At 47.7% G+C, this 20,343-nt stretch overlaps 1 protein-coding gene across 3 annotated transcripts in view; it reads right to left on the reverse strand.

The window, feature by feature from the left end:
- Pcsk6 (proprotein convertase subtilisin/kexin type 6) overlaps positions 1-20,343 on the reverse strand; it is a 188,234-nt gene that overhangs the window by 14,567 nt on the left and 153,324 nt on the right. For 2 of the 3 annotated variants that reach the window (XM_021166293.3, XM_021166292.2), the window contains exons 14-18: positions 10,299-10,478; positions 10,102-10,140; positions 4,158-4,260; positions 1,841-2,037; positions 508-595 (exon numbers count right to left, since the gene is read on the reverse strand). In XM_021166293.3, coding sequence (XP_021021952.1) covers positions 508-595; positions 1,841-2,037; positions 4,158-4,260; positions 10,102-10,140; positions 10,299-10,478 — 607 coding nt within the window. The remainder of the gene's footprint in view (positions 1-507; positions 596-1,840; positions 2,038-4,157; positions 4,261-10,101; positions 10,141-10,298; positions 10,479-20,343) is intronic. The other variant, XM_029479538.2, reaches the window with a different exon arrangement.

Consider the following 20,343-nt stretch of genomic DNA (forward strand, 5'->3'; position numbering starts at 1 on the left):
GGGCTGTGGAACAGGGAGGATCAAGAAATGACGGAACATCCTCAGGGAGCCAAGTTGACTTTCTGGATGAAGGAGAAAGCTGAGGTGGTGAGGGGGGAAATCTCACCACCAGGAGGATGGCCAGGAAGGAGGGTGGGCCAGCCACTGCAGCTGTGGCCTGGGCCAGGAGGGGAACCGGAGTAGAGGGGTTTACTACTGCAGAGGAAAGTGCCATGTGCTTCCTAGGAATTCTCCCAACAACCCCCACGCTCCCATCCCAACAGCAACTATTGTTATCTCATGTGTTCAACTGTTACTTTAATCAACTTTCCAAGCCCAGCCTAGAATGTGGAGATTCTGGCCATCCTTCAAGCTCTCTTCTTCAGTGGTCCCCTGAGTTGGCAGGCAGGACTCGTTGGGCTCTGTGCCTTTGACATTTTAGCTTCCAGGAGAAGAAGCAGACTCTCCGGAAAGCAAACACAGTGTGGATCCTGCCTTCTTTTTTCCCCCGGTTCAGGGTGGGCTCACCTGAATCCCTCCTTACACACAGTGCACTTCTCAGGTTCATCCACGCACTTCTGACAGCTCGGGTGGCACCTCAGGCAGAGTCTCTGACCTGCAGAAAGGCAGGGTGACGTGGAGGGGCTCAGAATGGAAAATAAGCCCCAGCATGCCTGGTGGCCTTGGTAATGACAGCTGTTCCCAATGCCCTCACCAGAGGGGAGCAGGAAATGACATGAACCTGGGTGCTAGACTGGTGTTAGCCCCTGAGCTTCCCACGTCCCTTCTCTGCAGTAACTCAATCAAGTCAAAGGACCAGCTGGCCTCAGAGGTGGCTCTTTTCTACAGGAGACACATTGGTTCTGCTTACAGCCACAGGGACTGGAGCCAATCACTGAGAATATTTGTATCAGGTGCAGATCTTTATAAACCTTTGAGGTACCCTGGAGGCCACTGGCTCCTCTCCCAGGGAGGCAGGACTCTACCCCTCCTCCTCAGCAGCTACTGGGGGTACTCCCAGTCCCACCTGTGTTCCCAAGCTTTATTACCAAGCTCATCTGTGCAGGTGCCTCATCAAACCCCAGCTGGCATCATTGCTACATGCCAGGCCTGAGAGTCGAGGGGCCTGTGGGTGGCATCTCATACACTCAGCTGGTGCTCAGCAGGACAGTGGTGAAGGATGGCTGACCTGGCCAGGCAAGGTGAGGAACCTGTGTGTCCAGCTGAAAGTGAGCCTGGCTGGCAGCCTTGACAGGTGTCCCTAAAGCCTGGGAAATGTTCCTATGTAACTTGCCATTTCCCCTCTAAATGGAGTCATTTCTTGATGACTTGATATGTCTTTAAAAACTTCCTGGCTCCTTCTCTCCAGGGCCAACAGCCATGGTATGACAGGCGACAGGCTGGACCAGTGCAGGGGTTAAAATGGGAGGACTAAAGTCGGGATGATACCTGCAGAGTTTCCAAAGTCCTCAGCTCATCTGAGAGCTGTTAGCACAAACCTTCTCTTTCATCTCTTGCAGAGTGAGTTTCACTCCCCCAGCTATGGAAGCCTGCATTGAAGCCCACAGCGCTATAGTGAGGATGAGCTGTGGACAAGCTCTTTTCTCTGCATCCTGTCCTCAGTAGAGAATGAATTCAGTGTGCGGGACTAATTTCAACAGTGCTTTCACCACTGTGCTGCAGGCTACCTCTGCTGAGTGCTGTGACTTCACATCCTCGCCCCCTGGCCTGGTGCAAGATTCCACAAAAGGCCAGAGAGGACAAGAAGCCAACGGCCCAGGAAACCCTCCCTAAATAGGGGAGCACGGTCCAGAAGGGGAGCCAACTCAGCTATGCTTGTGTCTGTGGACAGCCCACTTACTTTCATCAGCATAAAGTCCGGCAGGACAGAGGGTCACACACGTGTTCGTCTCCTGGTGGTGATAGAACCCACGGCGACAAGACAGGCACTGTGCTGGGCTCCTGCCCGTGCACGTCTCACATCCCTTATGGCAGCGACGGCAGCGTCTTGCAGCTGCGTCCCCAAAGTAGCCCAAGGGGCACTCGCTCACACACTTCCTGTGGGAGCAAGGGCAGGTAAGGATCTTGTTTCCTTCCAACCCGGTGCCCACCCTGGGTGGTTCTTCCATGGACTGAGGCTTCATAGCTAGGTGGGTAAAACAGAATCCCAGGGGGCAGGTTAAACCATAAATAAGTTCCCCTATGTTTGCTGTGCACCTGGGGGGGGGGGCACGCAGTGTCCTAGGTACAAACAGACAGGTCTGAAGAACAGGAACCCAATCCCAGGAGCTGGGTCTGGTAGACTACAACTATAATACCAACATTTGGCTAAGGCAGGAAGAGTCTGAGGTCAAAGTCAGTTTGGGCTACATAGGGAGACCTTGTCTAATCACAACAATCTCTCTCTCTCTCTCACTCTCTCTCTCCCTCCCTCCCTCCCTCGTGCCCTTTTGAGACAGGGTTTCTCTGTGCAGTCCTGGGTGTCCTGGAACTCATTCTGCTGGCCTCGAACTCAGAGATTCACCTGTCTCTGCCTCCTGAGTGCTGGAATTAAAGGTGTGCACCATTATCTCCCAGGCTTGGAATTTCTGACTGGGTCAAATCCTACTTTGATGCTTGCATAGAATAAGTTTGATGGTCAGTGAATGAAGCTATAAATGACTGCCCTTGTTCAGAGCCAGGGTGTGTCCCAGGTCTGGGATGGGGAATCGGGTTACAGCAAGATCTGCATCTTACATCCACTGTGTATAGCACACCCTTGCCTGGCCTGCCTGGCTCTCACAGACATGCTTCAGCAGTGCTGAGGTCATCTTTCATCCAGACCTTTAGTGTGCACAGCACTGTCTTGCTGTCACCTTGGCCTTCCATTCTAGGCACACTCGGCCCATGATGGATGCTCAGGAAGGTTTGTGCATTGTATTAAATAAATAAAAAGAAGGGGGGTGGTGATTGGGGATTTAGCTCAGCGGTAGAGCACTTGCCTAGCAAGCGCAAGGCCCTGGGTTCAGTTCTCAGCTCTGGGAAAAAAAAAAAAAAAAAAAAAAAAAAAGAAGGGAAACTTCAAGCCTATTAGGGAGTCGTATTAGGGTCTAAGGCTAGCATACTCCTCACAGAAGGGACAGTCTGAGCTGGGACAGTTGGCCATAGGCTAGGTGTCTGTGGTGGTTTGAAAATGTTTGGCCTATGGGAAGTGAGACACTTAGGTGTGGCCTTGTTGGAGGAAGTGTGTCACTTTGGGAATGGGCTTTGATACCTTCTTCCTGTCTGCCTGCAGAAGAGACAGTCTCTTCTGGTTTCTTTCAGATCAAGATGCACAACTCTTAGGTCCTTCTCCAGCACTGTGCCTGCCTGGATGTTGCCATGTTTCCTGCTATGATGATGATGGACTAAACCTCTGGATCTGTAAGCCAGCCCCAATTAAATGCTGTCTCTTTTTTTTTTTTTTTTTTTATTACGTGAAGGATTATTTTTTTTTAAAGATTTATTTTTATTATATGTAAGTACACTGCAGCTGTCTTCAGACACTCCAGAAGAGGGCGCCAGATCTCGTTATGGATGGTTGTGAGCCACCATGTGGTTGCTGGGATTTGAACCTCGGACCTTTGGAAGAGCAGTCGGGTGCTCTTACCCACTGAGCCATCTCACCAGCCCCAAATGCTGTCTCTTTTAAGAGTTGCCTTGGTCCTAATGTTTCTTCACAGCAAGGGAAATCCTAACTAAGATGGTGCCCCAGGTCGGGTCTGTCACAGCCCTCCTTCAGGGAACAGGAAGTTTCACAGACTTTTTAGGGAGCTTCCAGGGAATCCCACAGCCAGCTGTGGCCTGTCTAAGAGCCAAGTCACCCTGCTGGTCCTCTGAGGCCTACAGTATAGGGTTCTTGAATCACACATGCCCACAATCCTCTGTGAGCAGGCATGTGTACCAGTATGACCTAGTATGGATGCAGAATGATTTCTAAGCACGGCCAGCAAAGCGTTCAACTTCTTACCCTTTCATAATGGACTTGTATTACTCGTGTGATTAAAACCAGGATACTAAACTTTTTTCTTCTTTTTAAATGGAAAGCTGTTAACTCTGATGCATTCTCCTTTTGAGGGTTATATAGTTCAACATGGCCACCTTAGCACTACAACACAGGGCTCTAGGCTCTGCAGACAGCAGCTCCAGCCACTTGTTACCTGTTTGTCTTGGAGTTCCCCAGGCTGAAGTGGACACAGTTCAAGCACTGGTCTGCATTGGGACCATCACAGCCTTTGTCACCACACTCAGGATGGCACACACCTTAAAGACACAAGCACTTCTTGTCACCCAGAGAGATGCTTTCTCCATCCATTCCAGCCCCATGGGTCCCCTTTGCCGGGTTACCACAACCCCCAGGTCTGGGGAACTTCCTTCAAGAGTGGTGTCTTTTATAGATTACCATATCAGAGACCTACTCATGGGATGTGGTCCCCAGCTGGGGCCTGAGTCTATCTGTTCTGACCCTTTAGGGAGGAAAGGCATGAGAGCAAGTGATATTTAGTCTTGGTAGTAGTGAGAGACGAAGGCTAGCAAGGAGATGGGAACTGAGGTCCTAGTATGAGGCAGTAGTGCCATCATGATGGGACCAGTCACCTTGATTATGCACTGAGAAAAACAGCAATGCAGATGGTTTTCAAGTTGTGACAGTGCAGCATATTTCCACACCTGGTGTGCCCAGGTTACACAGAATGTAAGGGGACAGGGACGTTGGGAACATGGCACCAGTTGATTCTCATGGAGACTGTGGGCTGAGCTCTTTCCTGCCGCCTTCCTCCCCCCCCCCCCCCACCCCCGGCTTCCATCACTCTGGCTGCCAGCAGTAAGCTATCATGTCTTCCCTCAGGTCTCTTCAGGTGACTTCAATTCTAATGGTGGGTTCCATGTGGTCAGAAAAGCCATTTAGAAGTGCAGGGAACTCTACAAAATCCAGAAAACTGTCACCTTCTTGGTCCTTCCCCAGCGCCCTGCAGGGATGAGCCACCTCAGCTGAGGTGGGCATGGCTGCAGGTTCTGCTTCTCAGTGCTGAAGTCAGCCTGAGGTGACTGTCTGTGCCACCATTTGCTATGCACACAGAGGCAAAGCATCCCTGGAGGTTGGAAGGGATGCAGGGAGGGGCTGGAGGGGGCACTGGAAAGGCTTCTGAGAGGTTAGAACGGAAACAGCCTTCTGCTAAGCTTGTGTTGGCAGCAGATGGGGATTGAATCCAGAGAGAAGTGGAGTTGACAAGCTGGCCACCACATTTCATGCAGAACATGAATACAAAAGCCCCCATTCTCCCAGCCCACAGTGGGCTTTCCTGAGAGCACAAAGGCCTCTTCATCCCCGCTCCCTGTCCGGGGCTCTCCTGGCGTTAGAGTTTGCTTCCCTGCCTAAGGTTCATCCTTGTTGATATCTCCCAGTTTGCACTGTGGATCTCCACTTGCCTCCTTTCTTGCTGTGAACCCCCGCAGAGCTGCGGTCTCCTCTAGGAGGTTCTAGATGGCCTTTCCAAGTGGCTGCCATCCTATTCTGTGTTCTAGGTAGACAAGACTGTCACTTCGAAAATTCAGCACCTGAGCCAAACCCTCACCCTGTCTTCCAAGGCTTTATTATTTTGGAGCTTCTTGTCAGCCTCACCCCAGAGTGAGCCATGGGGAAACGTCAACTCCTCATTCCGTGGCACTACTCTTGGCCACCCTCCTTCCCCCACACACAAGGCATGGCAGCATTCTGCTGTGGCCCTGTGACTAGTCACTTAAGGGCTTGCCTTCTGCCTTCTGCAGAACATTCTCTGTACAACCCAGGAGGCAGCAGGTAACAGTGCAACTAGCCTGGTGGAAAGGAAGCCACGTTGAAGAGACGTGTCTCTCAGTCTGACTGTGAGACCATTGAGATGATAGACTCCAGAGAAACGAGCCATCCCCTGGACTCTCATGCTGGGAAAACATCAGCTAAAGGGAGAGCTTGTCACCACAGAGAGGTTTAGAACTTGTCAGACCACCTTACGGTATAGGACTGCAACCCAGACAATGGTGTGTAGAACCACACCTGCTTAGATGTGCCCTCGATCTACACTTTAATCTCACTTCAAGGCTGTGAACATGAACTTGGGGTGAACTTGGGCTTTGGGGTCAGAGGATGTCCATGCCCCGTTTTCTAATGCAGCCACAGTGGATAAATCTCCTTTTCCTGATTTTTAATATTCATTTGATTGTTTTAATTGGCTTCTTCTTAAGGGTGGGTGGCCAAACTCAGCTTTTTAGAGTACAGACGATGCCCTCTAAGTTCAGTAAGACTTACCTCTACCTTAGAAAGATTAAGCACATTGTGTGTGTGTGTGGGGGGGGGGGACAGAAACATGAGCCCCATTTCCTCAGACAGACAGAATGGGGTCAAACAGAATGGAGTCTAGCTTGTTCAATGCAAGTACCTAGGATGTATCTGTGTGGAGCGAATGTGAGGTGACTGTCTGCCGGTGGCTGAAATGTGGCAGTTCAGACGGAGGAAGTGTGGAGCAGGGGCAGATGTCTTCACCATCTGTCGGCAAATGTCCTAGCAAGTCCCTAACCAGAGATGGCCTTCAGCAGGGCCCGGCCTGGGCCTTCCCTAGCCGTGGTCAACAGGCTGCTGATGTCACTTGTCACCTCTGCCTGCCCCTGCCTCTCAGCCTTCCCATCAAGAGCATCAAGGCCATGGGCAACAGCCAGCCCTCAGCTGGAGAGGCTGGGATATGACACTGTCCAGCCAAGAGCAGCTATCAGATTCATAAACCAACCAATCAGTCAGCATGTGGCTTTCTGGGTGGTTTTAAAAGCCAAATATCAAACTTCATCTCACCCATGAAACACGCTGAATCAGATCCACCTGGCTAGCCAGCCAGCTATCTTACCCCAACCACCCCTCTCCTCCCTGGAATGCTGGTGTCCAGCTGTAACTCATTCTCTCTGTGAGCATCTGTTTTTGTCACAATCTGTAATTATGTCTGCTTTGCATCTCTCCTCAATTAGCTGAAAGTGACTCCGAGCCCTGGCTTCCGGAGTCAGTGTGCTGTGCGGCTCACGGAGCAGAGGACCCAGCAAGAGGAGTGTCTGGATGTTCTGAACAGCTTGGCTAACAGCAGATCACAACCCCATGGGGTTAACCAACACAGGCTAATTTGAAAAGCCAATTTCCCGTCCTTTGTGGGGCAAGACCAGGGTTGAAAAAAAAGAAACCATCCTCTCTGTTCCCCCCTCCCCATCCCTTCTCTCTCTCTCTCTTCTCCTTTCTTCCCAAGGCTAGGGATTGACTCTGGGGCTGCACAACGCCAGGTAAGTGCTTTACCGCTGAGCAATATTGCCCGCACATATGTTTTTTTGAGACAGAAATTCTGCAAGTTGATCAGGCTGGTTTTGAATTCACTCTGCAGCCCTGGTAAGCCTTAAGCTGACTTCAGACGACTCCCCACCCCAGGTTCCTGAGGTTATATGCATGTACCATGAGGCTCATTTTCCTTGCTCAATGACTGTTTCTTTCCCCAACCCAGGCTCCCCTTCATTCCCCCTCACATGCTTATAAGAACTCCACCCTATATCCTACCTTCATCCTTTCTGGGCTCAGGTCTACTAGCTGCCTAGGTACACCCTACCTGGAGTGTCTTATTTACCTGCTATGAGTGTAGACTTCAGAGCACCCCAGATCTGCTGGACCTGGTCCCTTAGGTGGAGCCAGCCAAAGGTCTGCTCTTCAATCAAGTATCCTGATGTGTCTGGTGGTGGCTGTGGGGTCTGCCTCCACTGTCACCACCAGATGGCTCTGTCACTGTAGGCTGGCCCTCACTGCAAGCTGTTCATTCCTAGTATCCTCCTCATATCTTCCCTGTGCTTCACCTTGCCTGCTGAGGCTGCTATCCTCACTTCTGGCAGGCCTTCTGGTTCCCAGTCCTCTTGTTCTCTGGTCCTCCACACTACTTGCTGATGTCATTGCTCATGTTTCTGAGATAAATCTCAGACTCCAATGTAATCTTAGTCTATCACTTACCTTACCTAGAGACTAGAGTCCCGCTGCCTGGCTCTGGCCAGGGTCCTGGTCTAGTTTGGAGTTGGCCCTGACTGTTAATGAGTCGGAACCTGGTCCTCAGCGGGACAGTGCTGAGGTTGTAGAATCCCTTACTGTGATGACTAGCTTTGACTGTCCAATGACAGGCTTGGGGGATGCTGAGGAGATAACTTCCTATACGTCTGTGTGTCTGTAAGGATGCTTCCAGATAGGACTGGACCAGTGATGCCTCTGACCTAGTCAAGGTTCAGCCACTGATTGATTCAAAATGTTGGCAGATTTGGGGAGGTAAAATATCTCCATCATGATGTTTAACCCCATTACTCAGGGCCATGGGGCTAAGCAAACATGGATTGGAGCCTCTGAGTCCATGAGCCAAAATAAATTGTTCCTCTTTTTTAACTATTTCTCTTAGGTGTTTGTCCCAGTGATGAAAACCCCAGGGGCACATAGTGGAAGGTAGTTAGAACACTTTGGATGTCACCCTTGGAAGGGGTTAATGCTAACTTATGGCACTTATAGTTCCAGCAAGAGCAGGTTGTTCTAAAGAATGGCCTTGCCACCCACTTGGCCCTTATACATCATCCATAGTTTTCCTGAGTCTCTACTCTCTTGTGAAGCAGCCAAAAGTATTTCTTCAGAGATAGACAGGTAGGCTGTGTTTCTAGTCCCCCAAATTGTGAGTTAAATAAACCGTTTCTTCTGTATAAGCACTCAGCTTTGGGGATTTTGTTATAGCTATAGAAAATAGACCCTCTGTGCTGAGCACCCTCTATGGAAGCACCATTCTCCTGTGATGGGCAATCTTGTTAGCTGCTATTTTGGGGCCTTGTCATTTATAAACATTCTCTCCCCTGTCCTCTTTCACCTCCTCTATTTCTTGTCCTAGCGAGTGTTGGTCCTCCTCCTCTCCTATCCGTCTCTTGTCTCCTCCTGGGACCACTGCTCCATTGGACTGTCTCTATCTTTCTTAATATGGCAGCTACTCTATGGTCCATAAGGTCCAGGTAAAGCCAATGAGGGCCGTGGCATCACCACAAATGTAGTTTATCAATGACTAGCTTTCCATGTTTTGAAAGCCACAGCCTGTCCCCCTTGCCCTTTCTTGGGACTCTAAAGAGGCTTGCTGTTCCTCATTCTTCCTGCTTGGCCACTCATACCATGGCACCCTCTGTCACTCTGGCCTGCCTCTGTAACTGGGTCTCCCTTCCAGTTTCCCCCTAGACTTCAGAGAGCTTTCCCAAGAGCCAGAAACACATCTTATTCCTATGGAAACCTCTGGCCATGCTGGGTAGGGACCAGGTACTCTTGAGAATAGAACAGCATAGGGTGAGATCCCAGTGTGCATGGCTGAAGTCAGTAGCAGGTTTGAGGGGGAAAAAATCAGCTCTTTATTAATAATTACTGAATCTTGCCATGGTTTATAAATCACAAGAGAAAACAGCAGATTAGCCCATACATAATTTAATGTTTCGTTTTAAAGGAATGGCAGAAAAAATTTAAAATGGAATCGACCAGGGTTTACGCTTGATTTGTATTGGTGGAAGTTTCCATCTAGTTATCCATATTTTGAGATATCACCCATCATTTGTCAAGTAGCTAGGATATTCAGCTATGAAAAATATGCCCAACCAGAAACAACCAGTGCCATATAATTGCTATGAGATGACCCAGAGGAAAATGAGCTTCAAGCTCAAATAACATCTGGGCTCTGCCCAGAGACAGGAGCTGTCCAGAGACATGTTTGGGTTCCCATGGCTCCTAGCTACCTTGCGAATGAGCCATTGGTCTAGAGAATGAAGCCACCATGCCAGTGGGATAGCTGTAGAAGCCTGTGCAACCAGCTCCTTTTTGGAAACATGGAACCCAAGCTTCCTTCTCATTTCCGGTTGCTCAAAATGGATGGACTTGAGAGAGTCCAGCTATTGAGTCTTGTGATGAGAGACTTTGAAGAAAAGGGGGCCACCCTGGAGCCAAGCTAATTAACCCAGGGCAAGCCCCAGTTCTGGTTGGGCATATTGGAAGGAGCCCAGTGGCCCAGCCTGAAAGGTCAGAGAGTACTTACTGGTTTGAAGTATACTTACTGGTCTGTAAAGTATTAGGAGAGCCTTGGATGGAAGGAGCTGTGTAAGTGCAAATTACTGTTATTATTACAACTTCCAGGCAAGGTAAGACTTACAAACAAAACCCCACCTTTTGCCTAGAAGGGCCCCATCTTTAAGAACTACAGTGGAAAGTGAAGTTGGCAGGCTACCCATTTCCTCCCATTCAGGTTTATTACCTGTGTACTCTTCCTCGTCTTCTGGAGTCTCTGCCTGGGGTGGTGGTCCAGCAGCCTTGGGAGGCTCCTGCTCCGGGACGGAGAGCTCCAGCATCCGTGAGCGAGACTGATGGGAGCTGAAGGTGCGGTATGGGTGCTCTGCGGTGCCATATAAAATGAGGCTCCATTCTTTCAGCTTTCCTGGAAGGCACCAAAACCATCATTATCCCCAAAGCTCGGGATACATTTACAGACTGCTAAGCCTGTACAGCAGCCCCTGTTACTCATATGGGAGTCAGATGCTGCCTAGCTTCAACCCCTATGGTAGGCTCTTTGTCATTACATCATTTCCCGCCCTCCTGATGACCTGATGTGATGGCTACTCTTGGTTGTCAACTTGATTACACCTGGAATGAACTAAAACCCACGTGGCTGGGTACACCTGTGAGGGATCTTTTCTAGATTAAATCATTTTAAATGTTCCTACCACTTCCAACCTATTTTTTAATCTTGATCTTTTGAGGTAGTAAAATAGACCTTTAATCCAAATCTTTTGAGCTGGGAAGATCCACCTTTAATCTGGGTCACGTTTCCTGCTGGTAGCCTGTATACAGGATATGAAGGAAGGAAGCTTGCTCTCTTTGCCATATATACACACTCTTTCTGTAAGTTTGATTCTTTGTGGCAAGTCCATTCCATCACTAACATTAGAGCCTACTTCTTCAGGATTCTGGTGTATAGAGAAGACCAGCTGAGATATCCAGTCTTGTGGACTGAACTGGATTCTTGGACCTTCCATTGTTGGACTAGGTGAACCACAGCCTATGAACCATTTTTAATAAATCATATATATACATATAGATGAGATATGAATAAATATATGAGATATGTTTATCCCATATATACACACTCATTCTGTAACTTTGATTCTTCTAGAGAACCTTGACTAATACAGATTTTAGTATCAGAAGTGGTCCTAGAGCAACAGAAGTATAAGGATTAATTTAAGTATCTGAAGTAGGTTTTCAATTTGCCAATATCTAAAGCTACTGAAGCTTCTCCAGCTACCAAAACTTCCTCTAGAAGTTCAGAGAGTACTGGAAGCCCATGGTATGAGCTAGTTTGCAAACTTAAGGAGGCAAATACATCTGATTAATTTGACTTTGAAAGATCTAGACTAAAACGGGTCTTCCTACTCCAAATGATATCATAACAACAGCAACAACCACCTCTCATCAGTTTGCCCAGCCACATGGGTTTGAGTTCATTCCAGATATTCCAGATGTAGTCAAGGTGACAACCAAGAACTGCTACCACAAGTCCACTCCTTGTCAACTTTACACAATCATATCTCCTTATGTCATGATTAATTTCCAAATGAAAACAAAAACCATGTCAAGATTGCACCTAACATGATAGAATGATCTCTTGTATAACCACAAATACATTATAAAATTTAGAATAGGTGGTGATGCCCCTGATCCTTATAGTATCTCAAACTTAAATATGATAACCACTGATAGTCTCTAAATTGATAATATATTCTATGATAAATTGAGAAAAGAAAACACAAATATCTGTACAAATACATTCTTTACAACATATGGCACACACTCATATCAGTTCTATTCCTTGTTTCTGCAACTGGTCATATAGCCTTAGCTGGTATGTATTGGTACCTGCCTCTATTACCTGTTCTGTATTCCCTCCACCCTGGCAAGCACCTCAGCAGGGCTTGACGCTTGTCCTAGGAGAGTGACCCATACCTTCATTCCTCAAGGTTCTTTGCCCTTTGGCATCCTGCCTTAGGTTGCTGCAGTTTCCCATTGACTTTAGTCACAGGACATGGTAGCACCAAGAGATGCCCTAAAGTAGTGGTTCTCAACCTGGGGGGGGGGTTAAGGTCCCAACCCTTTCACAGGGATTGCCTAAGACCACTGGAAAACACAGACTTTCACATTATGATTCATAGCAGTATTAAAATTACAGTAATGAAGTAGCAAAAAAATATAATTTTATGGTGTGGGGGGGTCTCCATAACACAAGAACTGTATTAAAGGGTTTCAGCCTTAGGAAGGTTGAGAACCACCGCAAAGGATCTCAGGCACTCCAGACATAATCTTTCTTTCGTCTATTGTGGAGAAGCAATTCAGTTTCCTCTTAGTAACCTGAATCCATCACCCCATCCTAACACTGTTACTCCTTTCTTAGTCTGCTGGCTTAAGGGCATCAGAAACCCAAAGTGGCCAGGGGGATGTCTAAGCTTCTAGTACAATGGAATGTTTGCTGCGTCTCCTGGCAGGAGCACTCCCTACTCTGGAACCAAAACTTCTAGACCAGCAGAACTGAAGGCAAAAGCAACAGGAAGGAAAATTTTACCTAGTGGGTCAGTAAGGGTGATATTGAGTGAGTGAGTGGAACCATTTCTTTTCAACACCTTGATTCCTGGGCCTGTGAGTCTTGGCTATGAGAGAAACTGTATATTGGACACTGATTCGAAACATATTCATAATTGATGCTGTAACTGTGTCTTCAATAGGCCATTCTATATTTCTATCAGGCAAGCTGCTTCAGGGTGGTGGGGAGCAGAGTAAGACAAGTGGATTCTATGATCATGGGTGCTACTCTACTGCTGCACTCCTCTGGCTGTAAAGTTCATTCCTTGGTCAGCAGTGATTCTGTGTGGTGGAATGCCATGAGGGTAAATAAGACATCCTGTAAGTCCATGATGGTGGTTTTGGCAGAAGTATTACATGCAGAAAAGGCATGACCAGAATTAGTATCTGTTCCAGGAAGGACAAAGTGTTATCCTTTCCACAGAGAAAGTGGTCCAATGTAGTTAACTTGCTACTAGATCACCGTCTAGTCACCCTGGGGAATGGTATCATGTCTGGGGCTCAGTGTTGCTGTCTGCTGTTGGCAGATCTGACACTCAGCAGCAGCTGTAGGCAGGTCAGCCTTGGTTGAGTGGCAGTCCATGTTACTGAGGTCATGCATACCCTCCACCTCGGCCACCACTTTGTCCATGGGTCCACTGAACAATGACAGGCATGGCTGGAGAAAGACTGTGACTGTGCACAGAATGGGTTATCCATCTACTTGATTCCTGCGCTCCTCCTTTGCTTTAGTCACCTTTTGATGGGCATTATATGGGGGCCCAAGTATCTCTTTACATCCTTTGCCCATTTGGAGAGATCTAGCCACACACTTCTTCCCCAGATATCTTGCTCAACGATCTTCTAATCATGCTCATTCCAAGTCCTTGACCGTCCAGCTGATTGATTTGCTATAGCCCATGAAATCTGTGAACAATCTCATATCTGGTCATGCCCCTTCCAAACAAAATGTATGGCCATGTGTACTGCCCACTGTTCTGCCCACTGTGAAGATTTCCCATTGCTTATGTCTTTCAGAGTTGTTCCAGAAAGGCATTGTAATGATGCAGCTATCTACTTCTGATTGGTGCCTGCATCATGTGCAAAGCCATCAGCAAACCTGGCCCTAGTCTTCCCTTCCTCACTCAATTGATCATAGGGAACACCCCATGAGGCTATAGGCGCATGCTTGGCAGCAGATGGCATTGTAATGGGAGTAGAAACCACTGATATTCAGGCATCTTTTTAATGTAACTTGCTTGTGCCCTCCAGACATAGTCAGGGCCAATCACATATATACCATTTCCATTTGACAACAGGTTCCTGCTGTGACCACCCTACTTAAACTTAGTGGGTCCAATAACACCCAGCTCATGATGGGCAGCTCAGATTGCATGGTAACTTGGTGATCCATTATCAAGCATTCAGTTAGGCTAAATAGCAAGCCAAGACCTGTCTCTCAAATGGAGAACAGTAATCTGCAGATGATGGTAGAGCCTTGCTCCAAAATCCCAAAGGTCTTTCTCTTCTGTGATCTACCTATAAGGGCCTGACAAAGGCTTCAAACAGTATCTCTACCTGCCACTAATACCTCAAGTACCATGGAGTCTGCTGCATCATATGGTCTAAGTGGTGGAGCAGCCTACACAGTAGCCAGGACTTATTGAAGAGCCTTATCCTGTAACAGGCCCCACAAAAAGCTAGCAGCTTTCTGAGTCACTTGGTATATGGGCTGGAGTAACATACCATAGTGAGGAATGTGCTGTTTCCAGAATCCAAGTCGGTCAACTAAATGTTGTGTTTCTTTCTTGGTGGGAGGGGCCAGGTGCAATAACTTATCCTTCACCTTAGAAGGAACATCTCTGTATGCCCAATACCACTTGACTCCTAAGAATTTCACTAAGGTAGAAAGCCCTTGGATTTAGGTTGGATTTATTTTCTATCTACTGAAGTGCATATGTATTATCAAGGAGTACAAAGTGGTTGCTACTTCCTGCTCACTTAGTCCAACTAGTATAAAGTCATCAGTCTAGTGAACCAATGTGGAAGAGACAGGATCCCTTTGGACTAAGTCATGACACAGGGCTGGGGAGTTAATGTATCCTTGACTTACCCTAAAGATATTCTACTGGCCTTGACAACAGAAAGCAGATTGCTTCTGGTAGTCTTTCTGGACAAGTACCAAGAAAAAGGCATTTGCTAGATCAATAGCTGCATGGCATGTACCAGGAGATGTGTTCATCTGCTCAAGTAAGGACATCACATCTGGTACAGCAGCTGCAATCAGAGTCACTACTTGATGGAGGTTTTGATAGTCAATTGTCATTCTCCATAATCCACCTGTCCTCTGCACTGGCCAGATAGGAGAGTTAAAGGCAGATGTGGGGACCACCACCCCTGCAACTTTCAAGTCCTTGATGGTGGCAGTAATTTCTGCAGTTCCTCCAGGGATGCCATTCTTGTTTTAATTCACTATTTTCCCAGGCAGAGGCAACTCTAAAGGCTTCCATTTAGCCTTTCCAACCATAATAGCCCTCACTCTACAGGTCAGGGAACCCATTTGAGAGTTCTGACAACTCCTAATTATATTTATCCCAATTATACTTTCTGGGACTGGGGAATTTGGGGGGCCCACTGGACCTACTATGAATCAGACTTCAGCCAAAACTCCATGAATTACTTACCTGACCTCCATCAGCCCTTTCTTTAGCTGGAGGGCCCCAGTGTTTCTTGGGATCTCCCTGACTTAGTGCTGCTAATTCAGAACCAGTATCCAATAGACCCTGGACAGTCTGATTATTTCCTTTCTCCTAGTGTATCCTTGTAAAAGGCCTTAGGACCCTTTGGGGAAGGACTGGAGAAAAGCTAACAGTAAAACTCTTGGGTATCTTATCAAGGTCCACAGGGGAAACTGGCTGTTCCTTTATTCAAGGTGTTCTAGGTCTGCAAAAGTCTGGAAGTCTAGGTCTAGCTCAAGTCTGGAAGTTGGTTCATAGGCCAAGATCCCCCTTTGCCATGATCTAATGAAGCCTCTCTTACATTTGTTTGAGAATTTTTCCACGGATACAGATCAAACAAAAATTCAGTAGGCTTATCTGTTTCATTCCCGGAAATTCAGTGATTGATTAGCCAATACCATAGGCCCATACACATAATGCCATCATAAAAATCACCTTGCCTGTGCTGACCATTATGGGTCAGGCCATCGTGGACATTGCTTTGACTGTGCTGCTCATTATGATAACTACGATCACTTTGTCTTTGGCTATTCACTGCTATCCATCCGGACCCTGGTATCTCAGGATCCAATTAAACCCAATGCATTTAATTCATTCAACTTAGCAGCAGTACCTCAAACCCTAAGGTTTGACACAAGGAAAAGGTCGAGAACAAAGTTCTTCAAATGTGCTGATGCCCCTTTTGCGGCTTAGAGGGTTAGTGAAGGGCCTGTCTTCCGGGCTTTTCCATTGTGGAGGATTAGGTTTTATACAGTGTACCCACTCTAGCATTGCAATTTCCCTGAGCTTTGACATCCCTTCATCAACACTAAGCCAAGGGATCTCCAACTCTTTTTTCAGTAGGCCACCTTTTGACAAATGTTTCAGCTAACCATTCAAACAAACTTTTGACACCTTTTTAATTGCCCTTCCATATTCAACTTAGAACCCCCACTCAGTAGGTCCATATTAATAAACTCAGCCTGATCCAGGTTTTTGTTCCTTCCACCATTATCCCACACCCTTAAAATCCATTCCCACACATAGTCCCCAGACTTCTGCTTGAAGGAATTAGCAAACTCATTAAGCTCTTTAGCAGTGGAGCACACCTCCTCATGGACTACACTTTCCACCTCCCCCTCTAGGAGCCTTGAGTCTGGTTGTAGGTCTAGTGGCAGATATTGGTGGGGACTGGGGGACATCAGTAATGTCTTATCTGGCATCTGTTTCAGGGAAAGTCATTGTTGGTTTAGCAGACAATGAAGGATTGATTGCCTTAGTCAAAGGTGGCACAGGCAATATTTCAGGGGCCGGAGGTGGAAGTATATCTTCCACTGAGGATGGAGAGATCATTTCTTCAGGTGAGATAAGCCTTTTGGAGTCTCATGGTTCAAAGTTCTCAGCTTTTCCTGGGTCCTCCCATCCATCTCCATCCCAAGTTACACGGTTTCACTTTTTATCAATCAATGTGCCCTTACTTTAACCAAGAAACCCTCCAAGGCTGGGACTTGATTTTTTGCTATAATTTAGCTAGCCTTATAAATGAGGGCCTTGGTTTAATTTTCTACAACTTGAGCTTTGTGGCTGCTGGAGAGAAGATTCTCTTCCAGAGCACACTTAGACACCCTAAGACTGTGACCATCTGGAGCCAGTGCATTTTATCACTGAATTCTTTATTGCCCTTCATCGTATTCTGAGGCGCTAGAAGCTGATTTTATCAGGGAGCTCATTCTTTTCCTTTTCCAGTTGATCCAGAGATGATAGCGGCAACCAATCAGCAGCAGCATTTTCCTTATTTTTCCACATTGTCAAAAGTTTTATATACCTAGTCACCAAATCTGTATGTAGACCCTCACAATTGGTGAGCCTACTTCTTTGGGATTCTAACATATACTGAAGACCAGCTGAGACATCCAGTCTCGTGGACTGAACAACTACTGGATTCTTAGACCTTCTGTTAGTAAAAAGCCATTGTTGTGCTAGCTGGACCAACCATTCTACTAACCCCCCTTTTTCTATATCTGTAGATTCACCCTATCAGTTCTGTTCCTCTGGAGACCCCTGACTAACACACTAGGTGAGCCTATAGCCTGGGCCACATCGTCTTCCTATAAGTGAGGGTTCCTCTCTCCCTGATCTGCCTGCATTCCCTGAGCCTGCTAGAGGGAGGTTGGCTGATTTGGACTCTGATTTGGACCTAGAAGTTCCTTCGGCTCCCTAGACCCATTTCACTACAGCTGTCTTTGAAGATGCTCTGCTCTTACAAACTAGCAATAGCTATCTGAGCCTCTGGGGCAGACTAGGTATGAGACCTAGCAAGGAGCCTTGCCTGTTGGCTTCCCATGGTACACTAGGTTGCACTTAAGGACCATTCTATTTGAATCCTCTACTCTAAAGCATAGAGGAATCTGGTCTCAGGCTTGTCTGTAGCCAGCTCAGTTAATGGTTTGGGAGTGGGAGGTGAGAGAGGTCCTGGGGACAAATGCCAGCTGAAGCTGGGGAAGGAAACTATGCTTGACAAACAGGGAGGCCTCCATCAGAGGGGCATGGAGCAGGTGTGGGGAAGCCAGAGCAGGACGGCAGGGCACCCAGCCTACGATGGGGGTGGTGGAGACCCTGCTCTACCATTCTCCTCCAAGTGGAAACAGCAGCCATGTAGCTAGGTATGTTAAGTGTGAAGAGAAGTAGGATGCTTATCTTGAGATTCCCGGGCATCTCCTATGGGTGTGCACATGCATGCGTGCTGCTGGGTGTGGAAGCCAGGGCCCTGCCTGCACAAAGCAAGCACTCTAACACTGAGTCATCATCACGCCATCAGGTGGGCATCTGCTATCATGAAAACATACCGCAGGCCAGGTAACAGACATCTGTGGCTGGGTCACCCCTGTAGGGCTTCTTTCCCAAACAGCATCCCTAAGAACCACGCCCTGTTCAGGAGGGGTAGCGCTGTGCTCATCCTTTGGGGTGTATACAGTTTGACTGTCACTCCCCACCCCTACCCATTCTGATATCTCTTTGCTACAAAGGCAAGCAAGCATCTGTCCCTAGAAACCTGTGCGGAGATTGCTTTGCAATGGGGGCAGCTCAGCCAGGACAACTTTAGATTTTCCTCCAATGGGCATCTCTCAGGCTCACTAAATCTCCACACAGAGGACTCATGTTCACCAATGTGCCTCACACGCCCATGACCCCCTGGCTTCTAGAAGAGCAGTAGGCAGAGTGATAGCCAGGGCTGGTCTATAACTCACCATGCCATGGTGTGGTAATCTGTTCCGTGGGTGACTCATTTGTAACTATGTTTTTGTTTTGGCTAGTCCTAAGGTTACAGCCCCCCCCCGCCCCATCCCTTAAATGTGTCTCCTCCAAAGTTCAAATGTTGTAAACATAATCCCGGAATTCATAATGATAACATTTGGAGGTGCATTTGGGGAAATGACTAGGAGTAGATTATGTAATGAGGGTCAGGCCCCATTAGGAGATGCACAAGAGAAGCAAGCGGGAGCAGAGCCAGCACACTAGCTCTGACTCACCGTGGGATACCCTCCTCTACATTTTGATGCAGCAAAATGGTTTCACCAGATGCTGGTAACATGCTCTTGGATTTCCTAGATTCTAGAACCATGAACCAAGTAAACCGCTAATCACTGTAAATGACTAAGCCTCAAGTATTTCGTTATAGCCACAGAAGACAGAATTAGGCCTTGCCCCATGCCAGACCCTATATTACCTGTGGTTGGCTTGGCCAGGGAAGCATTAGAGGAAGCACAGACAGGGTCCTTGCTCTTGAAGAAGCAGACCTTTTCCTAGTGCACAGACTTCCGAAGGGTCTAGCTCCTTTAGACACACAGTGGCTCAGACCATTCACACATTTCACAGGTGCACACTCGACTGTGACACTGAGTGTCTCACACAGCTGCCAAAAGCTCAGCCGTGGCAATGACTCTATCCATCCCAAACTCCTTAGGGTCAAATTAAAGCTATATTTCAAACCACAAAGGGGTCTGGGCTCTTTAACTACTGCGTGATGAACGGTGATTACAGAGGGACCGTGGTTACTGAAGGACAGAGCCCAAGGGCTCCATGAACTATAATTTAGCCAAGAGTTATTTCAGTCCTATAGGATGTCTCCAGAAACACCCACAAAAAGCCAACTCACCAAAATTAGAGTCTTATTTTGGGAGACAGTTTCGGGAGGACGGACAGAAGAGGCTGTTCTGTCCTCAGGATCAATAGCAGAGGAGGAGACAGAGGAAAGCCCTCCCAGGCACCACCCTGCTGGGGGGGGGGGAGGGGAAGAAGCGAGGCCGCCACTCAGGAATGGAAGGAAGACTTCACTTTTATTATAGGCCCTTGGATTGATTTCCTTAAAACCATAAACACCCACCATATTTCCTGCGTATGGTTCTTGCCACGCCCCTACCACACCACACCACACCACACCACACCACACCACACCACACCACACCACACCACACCACACCACAAACCCTCCCACCCCCAGCTTTGAGCAAGGCCTCTCACTGAACTCAGAGCCCACTGACTTGGCTAGACCAACTGGCTAACAAGCTCCAGAAACCTGCCCGCCACTGCTGTCTCACTGCCATGCACCTGCAGCACCTGGCTGATAGGTGGGTACTGCAGATCCAAACACAGGTCCTTGTGCTTACGCAGTAAGAATTTTTCCTGACCGAGTTGTCTCTTCAGCACCTCCCACATATTTTACCACAATTGAAGCACACATGAACACAGATACTGCCACACTCCCGTTATTAACACCCCTTGTGGTGTCCACTGTCCCTTGCTATTTTCACTAGCTGTACACCATGGGGTTATTCCCTTGCCACCTTGCGGAGAGGGACTGTTATTTACTTACACGGTCCCCTGATGGCTGGGCACTTAGGTTGCTTCCCACTGGTAAAACTGCACATAGTGCTGTGACCTTGCAACCTATGATGCAACTTGCATCTTATAAGG

The sequence above is a fragment of the Mus caroli genome, unplaced genomic scaffold (assembly GCF_978045245.1).
Source record: "Mus caroli unplaced genomic scaffold, Mus_caroli_1 scaffold_8, whole genome shotgun sequence".
In the NCBI taxonomy this organism is placed as follows: Eukaryota; Metazoa; Chordata; class Mammalia; order Rodentia; family Muridae; genus Mus; species Mus caroli.